This window comes from Manis javanica, chromosome 12 (genome assembly GCF_040802235.1).
Source record: "Manis javanica isolate MJ-LG chromosome 12, MJ_LKY, whole genome shotgun sequence".
Classification (NCBI taxonomy): Eukaryota; Metazoa; Chordata; class Mammalia; order Pholidota; family Manidae; genus Manis; species Manis javanica.
In genome coordinates this window covers 2,380,744-2,407,734 of record NC_133167.1, presented here as the reverse complement: position 1 = coordinate 2,407,734, position 26,991 = coordinate 2,380,744, and the positions used below count along the sequence as shown (strand labels likewise).

General features: G+C 48.6%; 1 protein-coding gene across 5 annotated transcripts in view; it reads left to right on the top strand.

The window, feature by feature from the left end:
* Window positions 1-16,875, top strand: part of TRAF3IP1 (TRAF3 interacting protein 1) — a 57,017-nt gene extending 40,142 nt beyond the window's left edge. For 4 of the 5 annotated variants that reach the window (XM_073217887.1, XM_037009619.2, XM_037009618.2 and 1 more), the window contains 2 exons: window positions 13,103-13,326; window positions 14,935-16,875. In XM_073217887.1, the coding sequence (XP_073073988.1) occupies window positions 13,103-13,326; window positions 14,935-15,100 (390 nt within the window). In that variant the 3' untranslated portion in view covers window positions 15,101-16,875. Of the gene's footprint in view, window positions 1-13,102; window positions 13,327-14,934 lie in introns of those variants that run through there. The other variant, XM_037009620.2, reaches the window with a different exon arrangement.
* The last annotated feature ends 10,116 nt before the right edge of the window (window positions 16,876-26,991 follow it).

The following is a 26,991-nucleotide window of genomic DNA, read 5'->3' as shown; positions in this document are numbered from 1 at the left end:
GACTGAATATGTAAAAATAAAACTAGGGCCATAATTATAAGAAAGGTTGTAACAATAGGCTTGATAGAAAATGATAAAAATGTAGGAAGGCATTTAAAATAGTAAATCCAATTAGTTAATAGAAGGATGGAAATCAAAAGCAAAATAATTGAATAATCCTAATGGTCATTTCCAGAGATGATGATGAAAAGATAAAAATGTTTTTAAAGTGTGGTATAGATTTAGATTCTTTTGCTGGTAGTGCTCACAGCATGGAGGGTGATTATAAAATGTAACCTTAGTCCTTTGAAATATATGTAATGGTACATCTGCTCCGTCTGTGCGTTAGACCCATCCAGAGAGTGTTTACCGAGTACCGATGCTGGGACCTCTCGCCAAATCCATCAGGTCAACCTTTGGGGGAGGGTCCTGGCATTGACAATTATACAAAGTTGCCAGGTGATTCTAATGCACAACCAGGACTCAGAAACTGCCTTAGAGCTTCGGGCCCAGACTGTCACTGATCCCTGAGCAATGAGGTGGGAGGCTGTGTCCCTGGCCCTGCTCGTTCCTACACGCAAGGACTGATCGTATTAAGCCCTCAGGAGATCTGGTACCTTAATGCACAGGAGGAAAAGCCAATCCTCGCCTCTGCCCTTGCGTGGTGGCAGTGTCCTCTTGGACCCGGCTTATTTTAGTGGGAAGCTGTGGCGTGGCGGCAGATCCCGAAGCATCCTCCTAATGCAAAGGAAGCATGTAGTATTGCCCTGCGCAGGGACCTGGGAGTGGGCCAGATGCAGCATCCTCCTCTGCTCACATGGATGGACCAGGGGCCTGTTTCCTCTTGGCCCTGGCTCCCATGAGCCGGGTCACTCCTGAGCATGCTCACTGACCTCATGGCTTACTCCCCGCTTCCTCAAGGTGAGGTCATCGTAACAGTGTTTTAAGGGAAATGCCTGCACACACCTACTACTACTTGAGCTCCTGAAAAATCTAACAAACACAGTTGTAAAGAGGTTAGAGGAATGCAGGGTGTACTGAAAATGAAATAAGAGAATGTTTGTATTGACTTTATGAAGATTTATGGGTTGATGCCTAGATGTGAATGCTGTAGCCACAAGGCAAGGTTTGAGAGCAAGGACTCTTCCCAAGAACATCTTCTGTAGTGATTTAAATTCTTGAGTTTTCCCAAAGACTGTTGAGTCTGGCTTCTCTGGTTTGGTTTTCTGAGGATACTCCCAGAGGCATCTGTCCTGTTTACAGAATGGCTACTAGTTTTCTTGGCATGAAGATGGGATTCAATAGGATGCTTGACGTTTTTTCAGAATTCTGTGTCCATGGAAGAACTTCTAGGTCAGAGGGGCAGCCTGAGCCCAAGGGTTTATCTTCCTTCCTTCTGTCAGTATTTATGTAATATATTTAGGGGCTCAGGGCATATATTTTTACGATTGTTATATTCTCTTGATGAATTGACCCCCTTTTTCGTTAAATAATGACATGACACACTACAGGTTATGACTTAAAGTCTGTTTCGTGTGATATGAATGTAGCCACCACCGCTCTCTTTTGGTCTCCATTTGCATGGTGTATCTTTTTCTATCCTTTCACATCAAGCCAATACTGTCTGTAAAGCTAAAGTGAGTTTCCTGCAGGCAGCATATAGTTGGGTCTTGTTTTTTGTCCACCCAGCAACTCTATGCCTTTTGATTGGAGAATTTAACCCATTTACACTTAGAGCAATACTGATAGGTAAGGACTTACTAATGCATCTTACTGTTTTCTGGCTGTTTGGCAGCTCTCTCATTTCTTTCTTTCTCTCTTACTGTCTGCCTTTGTGAGCTGATGACTTTCCACAGTGGTGTGCTTCGATTCCTTTCTCTTTCTCTTTTGTGTAACTTACTGTAGGGTTTTGCATTATGGTTGCCATGAGACTTATATAAAACACCTTATAGATAAAATAGTCTGTTTTACATTGACAGTAACTTCAACTGTGTACAAAACCCTCTATCCTTTTACTCCCCCTTTTTATATTTTTGATGTCGAAATTTATCTTCTATATTGTGTCTTCATTAACAAATTATTATGGCTGTAGTTATTTTTAATACTTTTGTCCTTTAACCTTGTACAGAGTTAAGTGGTTAATTCCCTCCCATATGGTAGTATTAAGAGTATTCCAAGTCTGACTGTGTACTCACCCTCACCAGTGTGTTAGACATGTTCATATGTGTTCATGTTGCCAGTCAGCATCCTTCATTGCAGCTTGCAGAGCTCTTCAGCATTCCTTGTACGGCAGGTCTGGTGCCATGGACTTCCTCAGCTTTGCTTGCTTGGGGACGTCTGCACTTTCTGTGTTGTACCTCATTGAGCTTCCTTAAGAGCTGTTTTGAATTCTTCACCATGTAAGTCGCAGCTTGCTGTCTTTGGGGCCAGTTACCGGAAGGCCGCAGGGACCCTCTGGCTGGCGTTGCCATGTCTCCTTGATGTCTCACGTTCCTTAGTTCTGCGTGTGCTCTTCTCATGGGGGTATAGCCCCTCCTCCCGCCCTGCCGCCGCCTCCAGGAGAGCCCTGCTGGGAGGCCCCTCGGGCCTGTGCACACCTGCTCCATCCTTTTTGCTTCCCCTGTGGCAGAACCTCAGGCTCGTGTGCCTTCTCCACCCCACACCTTTGCTGCACAGAGTATTCTTGGTAGATTTTTTTTCTTCAGCACTTTTTAATATATCCTTCTATTCTCTCCTGGCCTGTAAGGTTTCTGCTGAGAAATCTGCTGATAGCCTTATGGGGTTCTGTTGTAAGTGATAAGCTTCTTTTCTTTTGCTGCTTTTAAGATTCTCTCTTTGTCTTAGATTTTGACAGTTCTGTTGTGTGTCTTGGAGAAAATCTCCTTAAGTTGAGTTTGGTGAATGTCGTGAACTTGATGTGCTTCATGAACTTGAATATCCAAATCTCTCCACAGATTTGGGAAATTCTCAGCCATTATTTCTTTAGCTAAGCTTTCTGCCCCTTTCTCCCTTGCTTCTTCTTCTAGGGCTCCAATAATTCACAAGTTATTTCTTTGATGGTCCCAAATAACACGTAGGCTTTCTTCCGTCTTTTGTTAGTCTGTTTTCCGTAGGCTGGATACGTAGCCCCCTTACCCAAGATCCCCAGGGGTGCCAGGGGCTCAGAGAGTACTCAACCCTAAATACACTGTTTTTCCTGTACATACATACCTATGATAAAGTTTGATTTATTAATTAGGCATAATAAGACTAACAATAGCTAAAAATGAAACAGAACAATATGCTGTAATAAGAGTTAGGTAAATGTGGTCTCTCTTTCTCTCAAAATATCTTACTGCTCTGTATTCACCGTTGTGATGATGTGAGATGATGAAATGCCCGCGTGACAGGATGAGGTGAGGCGGGTGACGCAGACGTTGTGATGTAGCGTCAGGCGGCTGCGACCTCCTGGTGATGCGTCAGAAGGGGAGGATCATCTGCTTCTGGCTGTGGCTGATGGCGGGTAACTGAGACTGCAGGAAGTGAGGCCGCAGGGTGAGGGGGCTGCTCTGACCTTGAAGGTCTGGTGCTGTGACCTTTCCCACCGTGGCTGCTCTCTGGTTTTCATTTCATTCACTGTATACTTTAGCTCCAGAATTTCTGTCTGGTTCCTTTTTTATGATTCTCTCTTTTTGTTAAACTTCCCATGTTTTGTGTGTATCATTTTCCTGATTTGTGGAATTGTCTTTCTGTGTTGTACCTCATTGAGCTTCCTTAAGAGCTGTTTTGAATTCTTCACCATGTAAGTCGCAGCTCGCTGTCTTTGGGGCCAGTTACCGGAAGGCCGCAGGGACCCTCTGGCTGGCGTTGCCGTGTCTCCTTGATGCTCACGTTCCTTAGTTCTGCGTGTGCTCTTCTCATGGGGGTATAGCCCCTCCTCCCGCCCTGCCGCTGCCTCCAGGAGAGCCCTGCTGGGAGGCCCCTCGGGCCTGTGTGCACACCTGCTCCATCCTTTTTGCTTTCCCTGTGGCAGAACCTCAGGCTCGTGTGCCTTCTCCACCCCACAGCGCCAGGCCGGGTGCCCACAGCCCCCCACCGGCCCTCCCAGGGGCTGAGCCGGAGCTCAGGTTTGGGTTCCCTTCCCCGGCCTGCAGACTCGGGCTGGCTCCCTGCAGGTGCTCACCAGCTCTGTGCCTCCATGGAAGGAAGTGCACCCAGGGAGGCAGCCACAGGGTGGGGGTGTGGGGGTGAGGCACCCTGAGTGCTGGGGGTACCCGTGGGCCAGCTTGGGGCATTCGTGGGCGAGGGGTCCCCAGCGGCCCACAGGTGGGCTTCCTGATGGGGTCGGCAGCACAGTCAGTGGGATCTGAGTCCCTCGAACGCCCTCCCAGAGGCCGCTGCTCCTTCCCCACTGCTGCCCACTGCCAGCTGCGCATTCATGGTTCAGGTGGGCAGCGAGAGAGGCGGCTTCTGCGGCGGCAGCCTGCACAGCTGGGGAAGCCGGGTGCCCACACTCACCCCGACTCGGGGGAGGTCCCAGCCAGGAATGTCTCCCTTGTCCCTGAGCTGTGCTGCCTCCGGGAGAGTGACGCCGGCCAAGCCCCACTGTTCCTCCGGCCCCGCCAAGGGTTCCAGACTCGCGGTGTTTGTTCCGTGACACGCTGGAACTTGCCTGGTGGAGGTCTGGACTGGCACAAAGGCTGTCTCCCCCGTGGGGGACCATCTAAGACCGCATCTCCAGGGCCTCCCGGAGCCTGGCCCGCCCCACCCGCAGGCCCTGCGCGGGGCGGCCACCTCCCCGGCTCCAGGGCACCTTGCTCTCAGCGCCACAGTCGGGAGACGGTCCCTCGCAGAGAGCGGGGCAGGTGGGCGCTCCCCGGGCCGCCTTCCCTCTGGTTCTCAGCCGCCCACTGCCTGAGAACGGCTGCCTCTGACATTTTGTTCTGTTTCACAGTTTCCTAATTTGGTACCTCCAGTTTTTCCAATCTGACCAGAATCTACTTGGTGTATTTTAAAAGAATTATAGAATCCTAAAACTCTGTAGCTAGAATGGATAATAGAAATTAAACAAAAATATAAGAAATACAAGAAATAAAAGTTTGTAGTTAAGAATTACTAATTTTATTTTATTTTCCTAAAGTACTTATTTTATTATACAACTAATAATAAATAGAATATATTCTAGAATTGGAAACTCTGCTCCATTAGGTAAACAGTTTTTAAGAACTCAGTGTTTCTTTTTCATTTGTGTGGCCACATCCAGGAAAGAGGCAGTCATTTCAGTTAAGAAAAATGTTCAAATCAGTTGTGCCATCCTTTGAACGTGGCTTACTCATCGTGCATTTAGCCGAGAAATTACTCTTGAACCAGGTAGAATCATCATCTCTGGAGAACACACGGCACATATAAAGTCCAGCATCCATGACAACTGAACACTCGTGGCGAGTGCTTCCTGCCCTCGGGGTGCTTGGCGCCAGGCGGCCAGTGTCCTGTGTGGTGGTGAGTGGCTGCAGGAGTGTCCATCAAGTCATGGGCAAGGGTGTGAGCGTGACCCTGTTGAGATGCTCCTAGTGCAGAAAGAATGGAGGTTTAATTATTGAAAGGAGACACAGTCGTTGTTACTTGAAGATGACAACTGTTTACCGAATAAATCAACCCGGACAAAGTTGGCTGTTAGAAAAAACTTATGGCCAGTGACAAAGTGGATATAAAAAAGTCAGTATTTTTTCTAACAGTCAGCAATAACCAGTTGGAAACAGTGTGGGTAAAGTTCCCCTGCAGAACTGGGAACAAAAATGTAACTTTACCACCGCACGGGTTTAGCAAGAAATGCATAGAAACTATATTGAGAAGCCACAGAATCTCACTGAGAAATATAAATAAAGGGCTTGAAATAGTTGAGAGAGACATTGTGTTTCTGGATGGGAAACTCAATTGTAGTGGTGTAATTTCCCTCAATTTATACATTTGATGCAATTCCAGCAAATATTCAACAGATGTTTGAAACTTGGCAAGGAATATTCTGAAGTTCATCTCAAAGAATAAATGTATGAGCATAGCCCTTCATAAAAATATTTGAAAGGACCGGTTTTAGGCCAGTAATGTCATATTCTTGACTTGCTCTCATCACGTCATGCGCAAGAGATGGTGTAGCTGAGAACTTGGGCTCTGCATCTCCCTGCCCCCTGCTTGCTGTGTCAGCGTCGGTATGATTGATTCTCTGTGTGATAAAAGATGATTTTTAAGCTCTTTGCATTTTTCACGTGAGTCAGAAAGGCCAGTGTGAGGGTCTGTCTTCTCTGTTCTGTGTGCTGACCTTCGCGGCAGCTGCGGTGACCCCACTGGGCCTCACATCGCACCTCCCTCCCCTCCACACACAGTTCCAAGAGTTCCTCGCTCCTTCCACCATCGTGGGAGCAGCTAACATTTAATCACCCTTTGCTCGGTGCCAGATGCCAGGAGGTGCCTTATGTGCGTTTCTTGTCCTGTAGAGACCTGCCGCTCAGTTCTTGTCAGTTGTGGACAGTCTAATAAGTATACAATTTATGGAGTGTTGTGGCACACATCACTTCATTTATGAGATAGCTGTTATCTCCATTTTCTAGGTTAGGAAAGCGAGGTGCAGAAGTTACCTTGTCTGAGAGGCTGTAGACAGTAAGTCACAGAGGAAGGATGCCACCCCAGGTCTGTTTGGTCCCAGTCTGGGCAGTTAACCCTCACACCGCATAGCTTCTCAGACATATGTTCCGAAGCTTGCTGCGCCTGTTTATTTCTCCATCTGCAGTTGTGGCAATGAGCAGATTCCATCACCTGGAAGGTGTCTTTCTGCGGCATGTTCCTGACTGGGCCTGGCCATTTCTGTCTGCTGCCCGTGCAACAGTTCGGTAGTTACTACCTGCAGCTGCCACACTGCGGGGGTGCCTCAGGGGCTGGCTTTCTTCTGTATGCACAGGAATAAAACACTGGTTCATAAAAATATTTGATGCAAATCGGTACAGCCATTTTGGAAAACTGTTTTACGTTATGTCATAAAGTTGAAGACATGCCCTTTGGCCCAGCAGTGCCACTTGTCATTGCATATCTGAGAGAACCCTGTGCCTGTGTGTACTGGGACACGTGTAAGGTCACTCAGAGTTACGTCGTTGGCAATTGCTCCAGACCAGAATAACCCCAGTGTCTATCAGCAGTAGACTGGATGAGGAAATCTTGATACATATTGAAATACTATTCCACAATGTAAAAGAACGAAATGTGCTTGTAAGTACACGATTGATCTTTAAAGACAACGTTGAGCGGAATGCTGTGGATGTGTACTGTGTGCTCCGTTTTTCCTATGCACGTGAGACAGGCAGGCTGCAGAGCCAGGTGCAGACAGAGCCGGGACGGGATGGCCACGGGGCGGCATGGCAGTGACCGTGGGCTCCGGGGGCCCAGGCAGGACTTCCTCTCTTGACCCGGCTGAGGGCTGCAGGTGTCACTTAAGCGTTTTAACACCATGCATTTATGTTTTCTGTGCTTTTCTGCATGTGTGTAAAAAGGTTAGAGTATTTGGTTACAGACTATTTGCTGTGCATGTGAGTAATCTGGTTTGACCCACATTAGAGATGAATGTGTGGTTCATGAAGAAGTTTGGTGTTGGAATATTTCTGGATGAACAGGACACTTGGAATAGTTACCCTGTCGGTCCCTGCTTTTTTCTTGTAACTTTGATGCAGGCGTTCCTCAATTTATGAAGAAAATGAAATTTTGGCAGGTTGTATATAAATTAATTCCTGAGGTCACGGGAGAGTGTGTTCATTGAAGCAAATACTCTTTGATTTATTATCCCTCCCAACTAAATGGGCCTTGTTTGTTGAGTTTGCTTAATGCTCAGGGGTATCAGAAACCCCCCAGACCCAGCGACAGAGTGGAGGGCAGCATGCACATGCCACCAGCCTGCCTGCCATACCCCAAACTGTGCTGCTGAGGGATTGCTGGCAGTATCCATGAGTCAGGCTTTTCAGGCATTACCTTAAAAATAATACTCTCTTTTCCTGAAATGCTGCAATAGAAATATAAAGAAACAAATCTCTCCGGTCAATCATTTTTGTTTGTATGACTTCTAAAATTATTGTGAATTTAAAAATCACCCTAAGCCCACATGCCCACATGTCTGGAGATAAGTGTGTGTGTGTGTGTTGTAAATGCATGTAATATTAAATCCCCAGAATAAGGAACTGTTCACCTGAACCATCTCGGAAAGTTGTTTTCTGTAAAGTGGACTCAGGGTCTAGCCAGCTGCTGACAGTTGGAGGCCTTCCTGTGGACAGTGGCTAACTGCCTGCAGCCCCCTGGGCAGGGGGCGGGTGTCACACCAGGGTGGGTCTGTGACCCTGTGCTGCACACCCTGTGGCCATCCTGCTGTGTGTGTCACCAGTAGGAATGATCCTGTGGCACGGGTGCCATGGGAAGGTGGTTCTGCAGCCTCAGAGCAGATCCCTGAGCTTAGGAATTGCAAGTTTCAAGGAAGAGTTCTGAAGTCTGATTTCATGGTTGTGGTTATTTATAGCTATGGAGTGGAAGTGTGGAAGGGAATGTGTCGGTAAGGACGGTGTATGACTTTCTGATGGAAGAACTTGTCCATCTGAAGCTGGACATAACTTGTTACGTGAACACATTTTTCAGTTTTCATCTAAGTACGCAAATCATGCCTACGACACTTCTGTAGCCCACAGGCTGGCTTGTGGTGAAATAGCTGCGTCCGTGTGCCCGAGAAGGCACCCGCGCTCCATCCTGTGGGGCTCGCGGCTCTGTGCTGTGTGTCAGGTGAATTTATGATAATGGTCACTGTTCGTTAAGGGTTTACTACATGCGAGGCACTGAGCTGCTTATTTTATATTATTCCATTTACTCTTACCTGCAGGATAACTATTATTTCCATTTTGTTGTGAGGAAACCGAGGTAGAGGGAGGCGGAGTCAGGTTCCCAGGGCCGTGGGGTCAGGAGGCGGGGAAGCCGCCTGGCCCGGCCTTGTAACTGCAGAGCTCAGGTGTCTGACCACTTGCCGCGCTGCCTGCAGGTCCTCCTGTGTTGTAGGTTATTTCGGGTAATGTAAGGCTAGAGTTTCATTATTCTTTTGCTCTTTCATTTTCAAAAGTTACGGATATTTCATAGGACTAATTCCTGTGTGATGGCAGATTCTGAAATTTTATCAGACATATTAAAAGCCTACAAAGCGAAGGTCTACAGTGGTTGTGTTCATGTGGAAAGTTGCCGATGTAAGTTGACTGAGCTGGATACGAATCAGTCTGTCGTCAGCAGGGTGGGCTTCTTAAGCAAATCATCAGCGCTTCACTTGGCCATCCCACCATGTTCATTTAAATGAAGGTTTGAAAAATGCCAGAGTTCTGATGTTTTGCCTTGATATGTTTGCAGCAGTAATAAAAGTCTCTTCTGACTATCATACTTCTATCCCAGGTGTATCTTGTTTTAAATTCTTAGCCTTTTAAAAATAAACTTACATAAAGTTTAAGATTAGTATTCCCAGTTCTGCTTGGTTCTTTGATATAGAAATATGAAGGAGTTGGACAAGGTCATCTCAGAGGCGGGGGCTTGACCAGATGACCTCTTAGTGCCTGTGTCCACATCACATTGCACCAGCTTCCAAGACACGTATGCATATCAGCGTCCCATCCATCCTAAGCAGTTTTGTATTAGATTCAAAACAATTCCAAATACACAGCAATTACTTAATAATCATTATAAATAGGTTTTAATAGAATTTTGAATTTCTCAACTACATCAATGAGAAATTTACTAATCCATGTCTAATAAAGACAACACTTTTTCCCTTGGGAAGTGGGTTTTTTTATTGTCTTGAATTCATTTTACTCATTTATCATTTTAATGTAAAGACATTTAATTTATATAGCCACTATGTTTTTTCTTTAAACTTTTTTTTTAGATAACTGTAGATTCACGTGCAGTTGTAAGAAATACTGGAGAGGTTCTGGTATACCCTTCACTCAGTTTCCCCAACTGATGACATCTGGCAAAGCCACAGAACAGTGTCACCCCCAGGATACTGACCTTGATGCAGTCAAGATACAGAGCGTTCCCATCACCATAAGGTGCCTCAAGGTGCCTTTCATAACCTCGCCTACTTGGACCTCCACCACCCCCACCCTCATAACCCCTGGCCAGAGACTAACTGGTTTCTATTTTTGTAATTTTGTCACTTCAAAAATGCTATATAAATGGAATCATAGAGCATGTCGTCTTTTCAGATTGGCTCCTTTTACTCAGCAGACTTTCTGGAGATTCTCGTAGGTTATTGCATGAATCAACGTTCATTCCTTTCTGTTGCTAGGTCGTGGTCCCTGGTATGGGGGCAGCAGTTTATTCAACTGCTCACCCGGGGGAGGGCATCTGGGTTGTTTCCAGTTCTCGGCTACTTTGAATAAAGCGTCTATAAACGTTCGTGCATAGGCTTTTCTGTGAACATAAGTTTTCGTTTTTCTGGGATAAATGCCTAGGAGTGCAATTTCTGGGTCATATGTGAGTTGCATGTTTAGTGTTTGAAGAAACTGCCAAACTGTTCTGCAGAGCAGCTGTGTCATTTTACATTCCCACCGGCGGTGAGTGGTCCCGTTTCTCTGCGTCCTCACCAGCCGTTGGTTGTGCCATGGTTTTTCACTTCAGCCATTCTGATAGGTGTGCAGTGATGTCTCACTGTGGCTTTAATTTGTATTTACCTAATAGCTAATGACAGTGAACATCTTTTCATGTGGTTATTGGCCTTTTCAGTGAAATGTCTTTGTCTTTTGCCCATTTTCTAATTGGGTTGTTTGTTTGCCTTTTTGCTGTTGGGTTTTGAGGGTTTATATATCCTAGATTGTATTCCAGTCAGACACAGGGTCTGAGAACACATTTTCTCTCCAACTTGTCTTTTCATTCTCTCCACAGGGCCTTTGCATAGTGAAAGTCTGTAATTTGCCAGTTTTTCCTTTAATGAATCATACCTTTGGTGTCAAGTCTGAGGGCTCTGCTTGGCCCATGATTCTAAAGATTTTCTCCTAGATTTTTTCCTGAAAGTTTTGTAGTTTTACATTTTATATTAAGTCCATGACCCATTTTGAATTAATATTCATATAAATATGGGGCATAGGTGAAGGTTTTTTCCCTCCCCCCGTGGCTATCCAATTGCTCCAGTGTCATGTGTTGAAAGGTATATTTCCTCCATTGAATTGCTTTTGTGCCTCTGTCAAAAATTAGTTGGGCAATTTGTGAGGGTCTATTTCTGCTCTGTTCTTTTGGCCTGTGTGTGTGTCCCATCAATAACACGCACTAGGTTACTGTAACTATGTAATAGTTCTATAACTTAGTATATAACTATATTATATAATATATTATAACTGGGTAGACTGAATCCTTCCTCTTTATTGTTTTTTTTTTTCCAAAATACTTTAGCCTTTCCACAAAACTTTTAGTATAGTCTTGTCTATAATGTACAAAAAATATGGCTGAGATTTTGACAGGAATTCTGTTAAACCTCTCTATCATTTTGGGGAGAATTGATGTCCTTCCTATGTTTGAATCTTACAATTGATGAACATAGTATGTCTATCCATTTATTTAGATATTCTTTGATTTTTTTCATCTGCACTATGTAATTTTAAGTGCACAAGTTGTGTATATATTTTGTTAGATTTACACTTCGGTATTTCTATTTTTTTACATTTACAGTTATAAATGGCATTATATGTTTAATCTTAGTGTCCATATGTTCATTACCAGTATATAGAAATAGAACTGATTTTTGTATATTTATCTTGTATCCTGCAACCTCACTGAACTCACTTACTAGTTCTATGAGTTTTACCTTTTATTTCTAGTTCAATTTATTTAACGTTTTTTATGTGCCGGGCATTATGTTAAGCCTTTCGTATGCTTGCCAGGGTCAGTAGGTGGTGGAGCTAGGATCTTGACAGGTAAGTTATTTATTCACTTCATTTGTTCATTTGACAAATATTTAAGGAGAGTTTGTATGGACAATGCTGGATCCAGACACAGGGTTCGTACCCTCCTGGAGCCTGTAGTATGAAACCAGCTTTAGAAGTAACACAAATAGTTCTGTAATTTAATAAAACAAGTTCAAAAATAAAACCACGAAATAAAACAATTAAAAAATACTGTTCATTATAACTTTTAAATGAACAGTCTTTGACTCACCCACCGTAAGGGGTAAAGCAGGGACACCTTAGCCAGCCTGAGTAGAGTAGGAAAATTCAGGGAGGATGTTTATTTCCTAAACAATACTCATTTTTCCAAGAAAGTTTCCCAAGCCAAACAACTTCTTGATTCTTATTAACTTGCATCAATTTTGAATTCAGAGATGTTGTCTGTGATAGAAGCTCATATGAAGAGAATTCTGAACGTTGCTTGTCAAAGAGCCCAACAAATCCTGGCCCAAACTGAATGAAGCGCCCCAGTTGCCTCTGGGTCCAACCCCCCTCCGCCTGCTGTGTGGGCCCCTCTCCTCCCACCCCCACGATCCCACCGAGGACCCCAGGCCTGGGGCCTCCAGCCCAGCAGGTGCAGTCCAGCCCTCATGAGCCTGACCCTCCACCCTGCTCGGGGCTGCGGGCCACGGCCCCTGTGCAAACTCTCTGGCCCCTCACCACTGCGTACCGGGTGCCTCTCTTGAGGGTTCCTTTCCTCCTTTCACCCGGCAAGCTGGGTTTCAGTCATTGGAGATGGGAGGGTGGTCCATTCAGGGAGTGAGATGTGGGGTCAGCTCCCCTTTCTGCCAGTCTGTTTGAGAAAGTCGTCAGTGCCCCTAAGCTTTGGGAGCGGTAAGTACATAAATGTTGCTGGTCATTTGGAAAATAAATTTACGATATAGAAGTTGGTTCCTCCAACAGACTTTGAGGTAAAGACCTCTGTACCCTCTGAGCAGGGAAGGAGCGGGCCCTCACCAGGCACCACTTACATGCACACACAGTGCTTGGCACCTCAGGGCGCTGCTGGCCTGAGTCTCAGCACAGTGGTTGGTCCCGAGCCAGCACTGTCCCCACTCCTGTGTCTTTCTCCCCTCAGCAAGCCCCTCTCCTGCCCTAGGAGTGAGGATATTTCCGTCTCTTCATATTTTTCCCACTAACTATAGGAGAAATCACTTGTCTTTGAGTCAGCGTGGAAGAAGGAGAAGGACATAGTTTCCAAGGAGATAGAGAAGCTGCGTGTGTCCATCCAGACTGTGTGCAAGAGCGCGCTGCCCCTGGGGAAGATGATGGACTACATCCAGGAGGATGTGGATGCCATGCAGAACGAGCTGCAGGTGTGGTCCGGCGAGAACAAGCAACTGGCCGAGGCCCTGCGGCAGGAGCAGAGGTCAGTGGGGGGTCATGGGCGCAGGGAGCCAGCCGGGCTACCTGGAGCCCGGGGAATCTCCCAAGCAGAAGGGGCACAGGACAGTGGGCACGGGGAGCCAGCAGGCCTACCTGGAGCCCGGGGAATCTCCCAAGCAGAAGGGGCAGAGGACAGTGGGCACGGGGAGCCAGCAGGCCTACCTGGAGCCCGGGGAATCTCCCAAGCAGAAGGGGCAGAGGACAGTGGGCGCAGGGAGCCAGCCGGGCTACCTGGAGCCCGGGGAATCTCCCAAGCAGAAGGGGCAGAGGACAGTGGGCACGGGGAGCCGGCAGGCCTACCTGGAGCCTAGGGAATCTCCCAAGCAGAAGGGGCACAGGACAGTGGGCACGGGGAGCCGGCAGGCCTACCTGGAGCCTGGGGAATGTCCCAAGAAACTACTGCCTCCCAACCTCCCCCCTTTCCTACCTCCTCCCCCACAGGAAATGTGCTCTTTTTTCATGTGTATCATGGCATGCACTTGTTTGCAGCAGTTAGAAAAGGTTTAAAGTGAGTGTTAATACACAAAAAAGATTTAGACATTAAAAATTTCAGGAAACTGCAGTTCAGATACCATTGTTTTCAAGTGGCTTATCAAAATCCCCAACATTTTGTGTTTAGTTTAGAAGTATTTTAATTTTTTACTCTTACGAGAAATGCTGATGAACCCATTTTGAAATTGCTGCTCTAAAAGAAATACAATAGCCACTAGAAAGATTTGGGAAAATGTTTGATATTCTGTATTTATAATCAGTGAATCTGGGATGCATGTAACTGTCAGCTGTTAAGCATGTTTTTCAGAAAACACTTGATTTGACTCAATAAGCCTATGTAATAACAAGCTATATTATTTTAAAGTTATCTTGTTCTTAAAAAAGTCCCCTAAATTTTGCAATCGATGGCATGAAAGAAGTTAGATAATCACTGAATGCTGTTTGGTGCTGGCTCTAATGTGATGAGAGGATTTCCTTTCTTACATTTGAGTTTAGGCATTAAAAAAAAGCATTGCCCTGGATGTTTCTTCTTTAAAACCTGATTTTTCTTTATGGTCGGAAGCTGCTGCCCCTCCTTGTGTTTGTTCTGAGTTTACAAGCTCACACAACACAAGGGAAGGGCCCATGCGACCTCAGCTTTCCCAAGTTTGTTTAGACTTTTCCTGGTACTTAATTCAGTGTCTTGAACAACTGAGTCAAGGGGCCTCCATGGGGAAGAGTTTGCTGTCCAGTCTGTCTGGGAAAGTCAGGCTGTCCAGGTGGCCGTTCTTGGCGTTGCTGGACCTTGCAGCCCACCCCCCTGCCTTCCCCATGGCTCTGCGCCAAGGATGTAGTTTTAAGGACTTTAAGAAATATTAGCCTCGTTTATATGAACTTCATATTCGACTTCACTTGGGGTGGTGGTGGGGATAGTGAAAATAAATTTTTCCCAGGTGTGAGGTTTTGTTCCTTTATGTCATTGGCACAGTGTGTTTATATTTCTACCCTTTTCCTTTGGACGCAGTGAATAATTGGCTTCTGTTGTCTCCCAGTGTTTTAATTTAGAAGCAAATCTAAAGTGAGAAGAGATAGTTATGAGCCTGTTTTTGTTTTCCGTCAGCATCACAGATGGTACCGTGGAGCCCCTAAAGGCAGAGCTGGCGGAGCTGGAGCAGCTGATCAAAGACCAGCGGGACAGGATCTGTGCGGTGAAGGCCAATATCCTAAGGAACGAGGAGAAAATCCAGAAGATGGTGTACAGTATCAATTTGAGTTCGAGAAGGTGAAAGCTCAGAAGTCTCCAATGTCACAGATCCTCCTCACTTTGAAAATAAAAAGGAAGCGAGAACATTATTACCCTTCACATTGCAGCTTGCTAAGAAAACGGACAGATTACAATGAATGTTACCCGCCCAGTTTTCAGAGCTTTAAAACTTCAGGCATGCACAGTGGATAAGCAGACCATGTGTCTTCCCTTCCTCCAGCCAGAACACTGGCTAGTAACAGATTCCCCAGGCCTGAGCGAGCAGCTCCCGGCAGGCCTGGCCCTGCTGCTTGTGAGGTGCCTGTTCTGCCCAGTCCTGCACCCCGAGTCTCCCCGGTGAGTGGGGCTGGCGCCTCACGGGAACAGCGGTCCTTCATCTCAGCCTGTAAGCCCGTGGCAGGGCCTCTGTGAGTCACGTATGGGATGGGGGGGGGTGGCTGCACTTCATGACAGGCGTTTTATAAATAGACTGAGGCCTGAAAATAAGTAAATAACATTTTTAATTCATTTGTACTTGTAAAAGGTTCATTTCAGCCTGTATTTTTACAAGGTACACAGTAACCTTTTTAAAACCTCTTTGTAATTGCATACACTTCTTTATGTAATGTGCTTACTGTTCCCGACTATCTTTTACTCGTGTTTCCAGCCCTTAAAGTTTGTAAGTTTAAAAAGGAGGTTTCGGTATGGCCTTCACGGAGATTGTCTGGATGTGAGATTGTCATAGGCTCTCGCCTCGCTTTGTCCAGCGTCTTGCCCCTGGTTTCCCCCGTGCGGACGCTGGGGAAGCTCCGTGGGGGTCCTGGTGCTCTCTGGGCGGAGCTTGCTCTCCAGGGCCTCGGCATCATGCTTCTCAGTCACCTGTGCGCGCTCCCCCGCGACACAGGAGCTCAGCAAAAACTGAAAAAGGAAGACTTAAAAGGGTGCATCCATTTACAAAATTGTTTTGGAAATTGTTTTTTAAAGCAAAGGTATTTTTTAAAAACATGGTTTTATTTAGTTTTTCACTTACATATAATATTGTAAGTACTAAAGTCTTAACTTTAAAGGATCTGCTATTCGAAGACATGCTTACAGGTCTCAAGGTCTAGGTCTCGATACAATATACTCTAGATATTGTATTTATTAGGTAAACTGAGGAGTGCCATTCATGTGTTAGAACTGGTCTGAGAAAGTTGTGTTTCTTTAAGGATGAGCACAAATAGCACAGTTTAGGTTTTTGTAGTGTAATTTCCAAAATCCTTTTCTGACTTATGATTTTCTAAGCTGGATGAGCTCAGGACTGGATCATTAAGGTCTGCCATTTGGAGATATTGGCCGTTTTCTCCTCCCTGAGGTGCACTGTAAGGTTGTCTGATCAGATTATGCTGAATACACTATTGGAGGAGCAGAGGGCTCTTAGTTAACTCACCCTTCGTGTACTTATGACCTCCTTTCCTCTAAATTGTATGGCGTAGCCACCCCCCTAAGTGGACTGTTTGCTTCAAGCTAAGATTCTGACTTTTATGAGTTTGTATATATGAATAGAATGTTTGTGTTGCAAAAAATTGCTTACATTTTTTGTGAGTAAAATTTTGTATTTAGTCTATCAAATTGTATCATAAAATTTATTTTTCTTTTATACACAAATCATTAAAAATAATCACATATTTTTTCTATAAAGGTCTGGGTTGTACAATTTAGTTCACACCTGGGAAAAAACGTAAGCATTTGGACAAGCTTCTGCCTGAGGTAGACTCTCAGTTTAACTCTGTCCTGCAATGTACTTCATTAATAAAAATGTGTTGCATTTTTCTAAAAGGTGTTTGGGTAAGTATAGTTTACCCAAGCTTTACAGTAGAGCCGGGCTGTAGCCCTGGAAGAATCCCTTTTTGGCTTGGTATGTCTGTTTTCATAAAGGGAGATTTGGGAAGAACATTTTTTAAAAACTCAGCTAGACAAAAGAAATTTAAATGGCTTTGTAAACAGTGAAGCTTGTTTTTAAGTCTGTATTTGGAGCTGAGTTCCAAATTGGTTATCAGCTCTTAAACCAAGCAAGTTGGTCTCTGCCAAGAAAATGGGCTTCAAAAGAAAGAAGCCGAGTCCGTAATCACGGAGGCTGTGGGCGCTGGCCGAGGAAGAAGCGGCGCCTTGCAAACGGGCAGCTCCTGGTCCTGGGCTCCCGGCTCCCCGGGGCCGCAGCGCAGCGCGCCTGGGTCAGGACGCCGGGCGGCCGCCCGCGGGTCGCCCCCACGTGCCCGTTCCCCGCGCGCGCCCGGCCCCATCCCGTCCTCGGGGGGGAGCCGGCCGACCTGCCCCCGACAGCCCTGCCGTTTCAGGCCCGTGCCAGAGCCGGGGACCCGCGGGGACGGCTGCTGTGCGCGCCGCGAATGGGCGGGCAGGCGTGGGCCCTGCGCCCCGGCTCCGGCGGCGGGAGGCTCCGCAGGCGTCGGGGGGCGGGGCGGGAGGCTCCGCAGGCGTGGGGGGGGGCGCCCTGGGGGGCGGGGGGCGCCCCGGCCCTGGCCGCAGCGCTGGGTGGACACGACGTTGTTTCTAAAGAACGCTTACTGTTACCACGCCATCCGTCCTCGTTCTGATTCGGTTTGTGGCATAACTAATTTATTAACAAATAAGGCTTTGTCTTCATTCCTTTTTATTTAAAAAATATTTTTAGTAGGTGATGCATTAACATGGATCAGGAATCAGAGTGGCCCGAAAGGGTCCCCCCGACAGGCCTCCCTCCGCCGCATCTTGCTAACCTGGTTCTTGCCCCCCACTATCTCCCCCCCCTCCCCGTAGGCTGCCTTTTTAATTCGACTCTTGTTTATGTCCCCATTTCTTTCGGGAAATACAAGCAAACGTGACACCCCCACAACGCACGGCCACAAACGGAAGCTGCGCGCAGTGCTCTGCGTGTGTGACGTGCCCGCGCTGGGGGACCGTCCCCGCCTCCCGCAGCCCCGCAGCAGGTCCCAGGGCCGCGGCTCAGCAGGCCGGTTCCGCCTGCTGGGCTGGGTGGTGTCAGCCTCCCGCCGCTGGGCACCACGCGTCTGGGCAGGTGTATCTGTGGGAGGGGCACCCTGAAGGGAGGTGGCCGTGTCCCTCGTGGATGCTGTGAGGGGCTAGGCGGGGTGGTGCCATTTTGCTGTTGCACCTGCGCCCAGACATTCCCCCAGCATATTCGCTGCGCTTTGGGACGTTTGCAGCTCTGACGGTTGAGAAAGAGGTTATCAGTAAGGTTTTAATTGGCTCTTTTGCTTTGAGTGAGTTTGAGCATCTCCTGATGTCTGGAAGGGCCATTTGTTTCCTGTGAACTGACCGTTCAGATCATTTGTCTTTCTCTTTCTCTTACAGATTTCTAGAAGCTCTTTGCATTTGAGTTGCAAATATTACTTTCTCATTTGCCTTTTGACTTTGCCAATGACTTCCTTCCCGTCCAAGTGATGCTGAACAAGTAATAATGGTAATTATCTTACTTTTACAACCAGCCAGATGGATGGGCTTCATGCACTACTCCTGAGAACAGAATTGGCTTCTGCTTTAAGATCATTTCATCACATTAAAAACTGCTTTATTCCTGGCTCACAAAGAACTCAGCAGGAATGGGTGTCGGATTGTTCCTGTCTGTTAGGGTGATTACATCTAGTTCACTTTGGCCTAGTTCTGTGAAATGCCAGATTACCTAATATTAAAATATTCTTACACCCGTAGATTAAATCCTCCATGATCAAGATGGATCATTCTTTTGACTTATTTAAGTTCTGTTACACATGCAATAGTCTGCTTTTTGTGCACAATGCTTGTAGCCTGGCAGTGGAAGGTGGGAGCTCAGGTGGGGATGGGGACACCCCTGCCATGAGGTTGACCCTGTCTCCCGTGGGCACTCTGTCCTGGATGCAGCCCGCACTCCTGCACTGCCTTCAGGCTGACATGTCGTCACGGCCCCCAGAGGAGTTGGGGAGAAGGTTCTGGTAGGGTTGTGTGCCTCTCCCGTGTCAGGTCTACATCACATGGGGCACTTGGTTAAAACTTTGCCAGTGTCTTCTGAGAAGGTTATAGAAAACCCTGCTGAGGAGGATGAATACCCAGCCCCCTCAGCACATCTCCTGCGAGCGCTTGGCCACCCCTGGGGCAGCCACCCCGAACCTCCTTTCTGGGCTGCGCTGCACAGGTGGTTGTCACCTCAACTCATAGCTCAAGAAAAGGCTTGGGTGTGTGCAGCTTTTTCCCCATAATTGAGCAGGTTTTTCTAAGTGGAAACCAGAAGTCCCCCTCTACCACTCCCAAAGCTCATTTCCTAGGTCTTAACCCAAAATCTGTAGATTGAAAGGCCTTAGAGAGACTTGAAAACTAAAAGGGGGACCCAAACTCTTGACTTGCTTTTTATGCTGGCCTCGTGATCAAGTTCCTGGGTCATGCCACGTTTTTTGGAAGCACAAACAGGTTTTATTATCAATGATAAAGAGCAGGTGGGTGTGGGTTTGTGAAAATTGATAAAGGGAGACCTCACTGGCATGGCTTTGGGCGGCATCAGGGGGTGCTGACCCGCCCACCCCTCCCAGCCCATTACAGACCCACCAGAAGGGAGAGGGACACCTTACAGCTCAGGTTGCTGTAGCTGGGCTCTTTCCCAGCAGGAAGACGGGAGAGTTTCTGCCTGCCTTAGCAATAGCCCAGCCAGTGAGAGACCGTCACAGTTCAGCCAATGACTACTTGGGACCCCCAGTTTCTCCCAATGGGCTTTTTCCTTGGAACAGCCCCCACCTTCCCTTCCTCTATAAAGAGCCTCCTCTCCTCTCATACTTGCCTCGGTTCTGCCAGTGGCTTGCCTGACCTGCGTTGCTGCTCTCTGCTGTCCCTGAATAAACCCTTTTGGCTAGTAAAGTAACAGTTTATTTTTCAGGTTAAGTTTTGGATGGAAAAAGACAGTAGCTGAGGCCTGAACCCAGCTGCCAGGCTTGCTCCCCAGCATGGGCCGGGTGGGGACCCTCGGGGACAAGGGGAGTGAGGAGCCGCTCCTGCCCTCAGCCTGGGAGGTGAGCAGCTTCACACCTCCAGAGGCAGAGAGGCCGGGCTGCGGCAGGCCCGTGGGAGTGAGGGTGCCCCCAGCGGGGGGTGCAGGCCTGGGGAGGCGTCCTTCCTCTCCAGCTCTGGGGAGAAGGGGATGCCCTCCCCAGAGGAAAGGCCCCATGAATCCGGCAAAACCGAAGTAAGGCAAGTGGAAGGGCAGGTTGGGAGAAACCGTGTTTACTGCCCACAGACTGCTCGAATCCGCTGGCCAGGCACGGCTCTGTGCGGGCCTCACGGCTGTGGCACACTCGCTCCCCGGGTCCTCTCTACCCGCTGGCAAGGCCCGGCTGCCCGAGTTCCTGTCCCCACTGCATGCCCTCTACTTCCCGCCAGCCCTTCTGGGGTGGGACTGGCAGATGCCAGACCAGTTCTGTCCCAGGAATGGAGGGGAGCAGAGGATGGCTGTCTTTTCCCCACCCTTGCCCTGGGGGCCGTAGGTCGCCACAGAGGTAAACACCTATTGATCTGTAAGTGGACTAAGGCTAGGTGGGAGGTTCTGGAAATTCTGCCATTTACCCCGAACTCTCCCTGCCAAGCCCCATCTCTGCAGGGTGCATTTGTCCCGAGGAGGTGGTCTTATCTGGTGAGAGTTGTGTTTCTTTCCTATAAATCCCACAGGCAATGGCCAGAGCCTGGTGAGGCCATGTGACCTGGGAAGGGCTGAGGTTTGGGGTTGATGTGGCCCAGACACCCACTTCTGGACTTCTGACCTTGTGCATGGACAGGGGTCGCCATGGCCCCCTTGGGACTGTGGGGCCCTGGGGTGCCTGGTGAATGGGTGCGTGAACAAGCTGGCTGTTGGGGGGCATCCCTAGGAAGCAGGCCCCTGCTTGTGGCCTTTAATTCTGAAGGAGCCAGTTGGCCTGGGCCCCACGTGACGGAGGGTCTCACATCTGATTTCCTCCTAGCGGAGAGAAGCTACTTACTGAAATGTGCCACCGACACACTGTTCGGTCCTGTGTATCTTTCTCTCCATGTTTATGTACTGCCGCCAGCATTTTCTTGAGGGAACAAAACACCAGCCTGGGCTGAAGTTTACAGTAGAGGCTCACCCAGGCCTCCTGCCTGAGGGGGAGCAGGGCGGGACCGTGGAAGGCACAGCTTTGCCCTGGCGGCCGCTGAGTCAGGGCTTGGGCATCCTGGGTGGGGGCACTGAGAAAAGAGAGGTTGTACTTTCAAAGCCTGGCTTTGAGCTCGTGGGGCCTGACGGTTCTGGGGAGCATTTGTTTTATTTTGATAAAGTGCATGAAACCTTCTGACTCAGGCAGTGAGAAGCCTGGGCCACTCCAGCCTCTCCAGGCAGGCGGGCACTCACCCTGCCAGATGGACGGCCAGATGGACCAGCCAAGTGTGGCTCTCCCTGGGCCCTGGGTGTGGTTCTGAGCCAGTGACCCTGGAGGAGTGGGGTGCAAGCAAGGGTGGGTGCTGGCCCCCCAGACCAGGAGATGAGGGTGAGAGTGCGGGACACCGTGACACAGGCCTGGACTCCAGTGAGGACACATGGTCCCTGTGTCCTACTCTGATGTGGGCACTTGGAACAGCGATGCAGCGGACCCTGAGCTACCTGTGCTGGAGCATAGGAGGTGGAGGAGGGCTTCCCGGGAGGTGGGCCAGGGCACAACACGGGCAAAGCCCGCTGTGGGAGGTCCCTCAGAGCCGTGGTGGAGGGCTGGGCCCCCAGACTGCTGAGGACCTGTCCGACTGCACCTCTGCAATGCAGGGAAAAGGCAGGTTTGGGTGGGTGGAGGGCACAGAGCAGGTGGAAGGGTGCTGACCTCCAAGACCCAGAATGGATGCCCATCCTCCCCCAAGTAAATCTGTAAATTGAATATAAAAAAAAAGAGAGAGAGAGAAAGAGAAAAGAAGGAAGGAAGGGAGGGAGGGAGGGAAGAAGGAAATCTGAATGAGGTTAAGAAACTTAAGCCTATAAAGTTATAGTAATTAAAGCAAAGTGGTTCTGGTATAGGAAAATATAATCATTGAAACAGCCTGGGAAACCCCAACCAGATACATAAATCTGGGAATTTATTTTCAGATAAATGTGGTATTTCAAAGCAGAAGCATTTCAGATTGTTGTTCAAATAAATGGTATAGCAACAAATGGTCACCCATGTGGCAAAAAGAGTTCTGGTCTTGCCTTATGTCACATGGCAAAAACATACTCCAGAGAAAATCAGTTAAAAAAAAAATCTGAGAATACTAGAAGAGAATTAACTGGAGAACAATTTATGTTTATAATATTTGTATACTTGTTATTGATATATTTATTACTGTACTATTTATACATTCATGTTATTTTTAATAGTTCTGTTTTATGGAAGGCAATGTAACATATAGGAATACATAGTATGTGCTAATGAAACATTTTGGGATGAAGGACTTCATAAAAAAACATGATTTCCAGAAACCACAGATGAAAAATATTAATCCTTGGCTCCATAAAAATACAAACTTTCTGTGTAGCCAAACAAAAGTAAAAAACAAATGACGTTCTGGGAGAAATATTTGCAACATTCTGACAGAGAATTCATCTTCATTACAAAGACTTTGAGTTAGTAAGAAAATACAGCCTCACTGAATGATGGAAGGAAGCTATGAATGGGCAGAGAGGCCGGGGATCCCGACAGGAGTTCCTTGAGCTCAAGCCCAGCGGGGCAGGGTGCTGCCCTCAGCCTGCAGAGGGCTCGCTGGTCAGCTTGTGACTTTGGGCAACCAGCCTAAGCTTTTTGCCGCACTTCCCCAGGTGCTTGATTGGTTTAATTGATTGGGTACCTCCTTCATAGTCATCAGAGGGTCATTACTGGTTATAAACCAGTAACAGGCACACAGTAGGCTCTGGGGGAGTATCGGCTAGTCACAATCTGGAATGAAAGTATCACTGACACGATTTCCAATTGACAGAAGTTAAGGATCAGTAATGCATGGTGTGATGGAGGATGTGGTGGTATAAATTGTTCAATATTTTTAGAAAGTGTTTTGCAAGTCCTTCTCAGAATTAAAGGCAGACAGAAGGCAGAGCTGGAGCAGACGTGGCCCCTGTCTTCATATGAAAGGTCTGGTGGGAGGAGCTCTTGAACCTGTTCTCCGTGGCCCTCGGATGAGAAATAGTGACTTTGGGTCTGAAAAGGAAGAAGTCTGTTCAGATGGAGTGCTCCAAAGATGGGCTGGGGGGCCTGGGCAGGGAGTGAGCTCCCCGGACAGGAGGTGTCCGGCAGAGGCTGCCTGCCCAGTCTCAGGGATGCTGTTGAGGGTTCTGCTGGGTGCCCCTCTGCTACTTCCAGGCCTTGCCTTCCCCCAGCAAGAATGACTTGCCCCCATTCCATATGTGCACCCTGTGTCCCTCACCGCTCCATCCATCCACGGACCCCACCACCATGCCACACGATCACTTGGGAAAGGCCTCAGCTCAGGTGGTCTTCAGGAGCCCCCTCCAGCCAAATCTGGCTGTGCTTCCATCTTGCCGAGGGTTTCTGCCCTGGGCAAATTCACTGTGGATTCAGTGAGCCCGAGAAATGACAACAGAAAGATCTTGGGATAAAAGGGTTTATGCCCGGCTTTATTCTCAGGGCAGTAGGTCAGGCACTGAAATTACGTCTGCGTCCAGCAGCCTGCAGGCCTGTGATCCTCCATCGCCTCCTCCCAGAGCCCTGCGCAAAGCTCTTTATATAGTGACTCAGTCAATAATAGCTCATCGCCTACCGGTGTGGGAACGGTAGCCTAGCAGTAGGCCAATTACATCATCCAGTAGTTTAGGGTCAGGTGAGGATTCTGGCCCTAAGAACGTCCAGTTTCCCCGTAGCTTCCTTCCCACCCACCTTACCGGGGCCCCAGCAGGCTCCAGCCCCCTCCTGCTGCTCCCGGTTTGCCTGGTGGGGCCTGGCCGGCCCTCCGCCTGCCCTTCCCAGGTGGAGGGTCAATGCTGTTGTTCTCTCCTGAATGGGAACCACCTTTCAAGGGGTTCCATCCGGCCCCAGGACACAGGGCGGCCCTGCAGGCTTCCCTGGGGTGCACTTCTCAGAACAGACACCCATGGGGACAAGTGTGTCTGACAGCTGTCTACCTCACTTTCAAGAAAGCAGCCTGCTTATACCCTCCCAGGATTTTCCAAAATTTTCATTTAAACCCATGGCAGAGTTGTCCTCTGTGATGCGTGCCTGGCACGGCCACCCAGGTGGGTTCCCAGGGCTTTGGACCTCAGTCAAGCTTGAATTTCCCTGCCAGAGTCCTCTCTGCTGTCTTGTTGGGGCTTCAGGAGAATAAAAAGAGCCCACCTGGGGAGAAGCTGTTTACAGGATATTTCATGCCTGCCTCTGCTGTGAGCCTCCCCGGGGCTGGGAGGCCGGCCTTAGCCACTCGTTTTACTGAGGAGGAAGGCGAGGCTGCCAGAGCAACTTGCAGGCCTGCCATCAGCAGCACATCCCGGGCGCTGCCCGGCCGCCTGGGGTGGACGGGCCTGGCCGGAGCTGCAGCTGGCCCCGGGTGGAGGGGCGCGACTTGGGAGGGCACTGCTGGCTGCTGCGCTGGGCTCCTGCTTGTTTGCCCTGCCATCAGGACGAGCACCCAGCCATCAGAGGGAGCCCAGGCTCCCTCACCCAAGATGGGCACTCTTGCTCTCGTGCAGTGCAGCCCTGCACCCCCCCAGGACCGGGCGCCCTGGCCAGGGCTTGGCGCTTGGCACAGCCACCACATGTCGGCTGGACCCGCTGCCTGCCAGGCTCCTGTCAGAGTGTTTGAATTCCTTTTATAATCAGAAGAAAAAAATTATCTTCCAGGTCAGAGTAAATGTCTTCATGTATAATATTAATATATTCAACTGTATCAGTGCAGTTGTACAATATAATTTGTAATATCCTTTGTGAAGGAAGGGCCCGTGACAGTGTCAATGCCTCGGGGTGTCACTCGGCTTGAGACGGTCTGTCGCTGAGACTCCCCGCCCCTGTGTGGCTGGGCCCACCTCAAAGCTGACCTCCCTCTGCTCTCCACACCAAGATGCACCCAGGGAGCAGACCAGGGCCCGAGTTCTTCCTGTCGGTGGGTTTTCCATTTCCAGGGATTATGGCTCTGAAGGAAAGTGTCTTTGGGGCAGTTTCAATACAAACACCAGGATGAATTTAAAAATAGAACTTCCAATAAAACTCTTAAACCGTGGATTTCAGTGTTAAGCTCATGTGAGTAGTTGCAAAATCAAACCATTGGCACAAGGACCTGACTCTTGCAGGCTTTGGTGCTGCGTACACCTCCTGGGCACCCCAAACCCTGGTGGCTTCCATGCCCCAGCTGAGAGCGCCGTCACCAGGGCTGGGCTCATGAGCCAGGCCTCGATTCCTCCAAAAATGTTCTCTCCTACCGTGTGTAAAACTGCACACCCGTTTCTGTATTTCCCCTATTTCTACACCTGCCAAAACAACCATTTGTAGCATTAAAGTAAAATTACTGTACTCCTTAGCAATGGAATGAAAAAGTAACAGCTTATAAAGAGCAAAGTGGTCTCTGGGGTGAGTTGGGCCTGGCAGGGCCCAGCCTGTGGGCACCTCCAGTCTATGCTTGCCCACACCTCCCAGCCTCCAGAGCCCCTGCCCCAGACACTGGCACACGGAAGGCCTGGCTGGGTTCTGGTTGAAGGACAGGGTGGGCTGGAGCTGCTGTACTACTGTCTGTTCAACTTTCAAGAATTTTGTGAGTCATTCTGCTAAAAGCAGAGGCCGTAAACACTGAAAAAGCATCATGTTACCGCATTGTCCCACCTTTCTCTTATCTATGCCCTCGAGGTTATTTCTACCATGTGTGCCCGTGTGGTGGGAATCCCGTTTATGCCACTGCACATCTCGTCTAACTGCCAATTGAGTAGAGTCACTTTTGGCCGAGGTGGGAGTATTTACACCACAGTAAGCGGCAAATGCGCTAATGTGAACCTGATAATAATGCATATTCAGCTTAAAAGTATGTCGTATCTGATGCCATTTATTACATTGTGAAAAGCACACAAAATTGAGGAGATTCCTTTTGGTGTTGGAATTCAAAAGCTATCATTCCATTCAGCAGAGAAGCACTCGCGTCATTGCCAAACTAGTTGCCGTAGGGATCTTTGCCGCTTGACTTCCCTCTTGTTAAATTAACGCGTTGACTGCCAGCCACACTTGTGGAGGGACCGTAGACAGCCCCGGATGGAAGACTCCAGCCACAATCAACAAACCGCTCTGTGAGAACCAGCTGTCTGCATGGAATTTATAATAGTGTTGCCTACTTTATTATTTGTAAGTTGTGTGCTACACATCTTAATATCACTAATATTTTAAATATACATTATCATGAGTTATGGCGCTGCTAATACTCACCAGGGGGTTCCCCTCCCACCACCAGGGGAAGACAGGCCTCGGGATTGGTCCCCTTGCTCTGACCGGCCGCAGGGGGCAGGAGGGTCTCTGTTAAGGCCAGGGCCTCACCTCTGCCGCTCGGCGCCATCAAGGCCCTGCAGGCCCTTCCCATCCAGGGCAGCTCCCGGAGGTGCCTCCCGGGGACTGGGGGCTGTCCTCCCGTCCGGGACCAGCTTCTCGCAGAGCTGTGGTTCCTGCTGGTCCTCAGGCCCTTGGCAGCACCCAGTGCCTGGATGGGGAGCCCTGGGCTGGGAGGGTGTGAGGAAGGCGTGCTGATGGCCTCCGCCTGAGGGGGCTCTCCTGCTGCGGACCAAGGAGCCTCCTGAGGCTGCCGCTCCTTCAGGCGCTGTTTTCTCCAAAGGACACATTTTTGGTCTTTGGATGTGGCCTCTGCCACCTCCATGTAGCGGGTTCCGAGGAACGGAGGCGCTCCTAGGGGTTGGCGCAGTCAGCTGGGGTTCCAGAATCAGAGAAGAGCTGGAGGATGGGGACA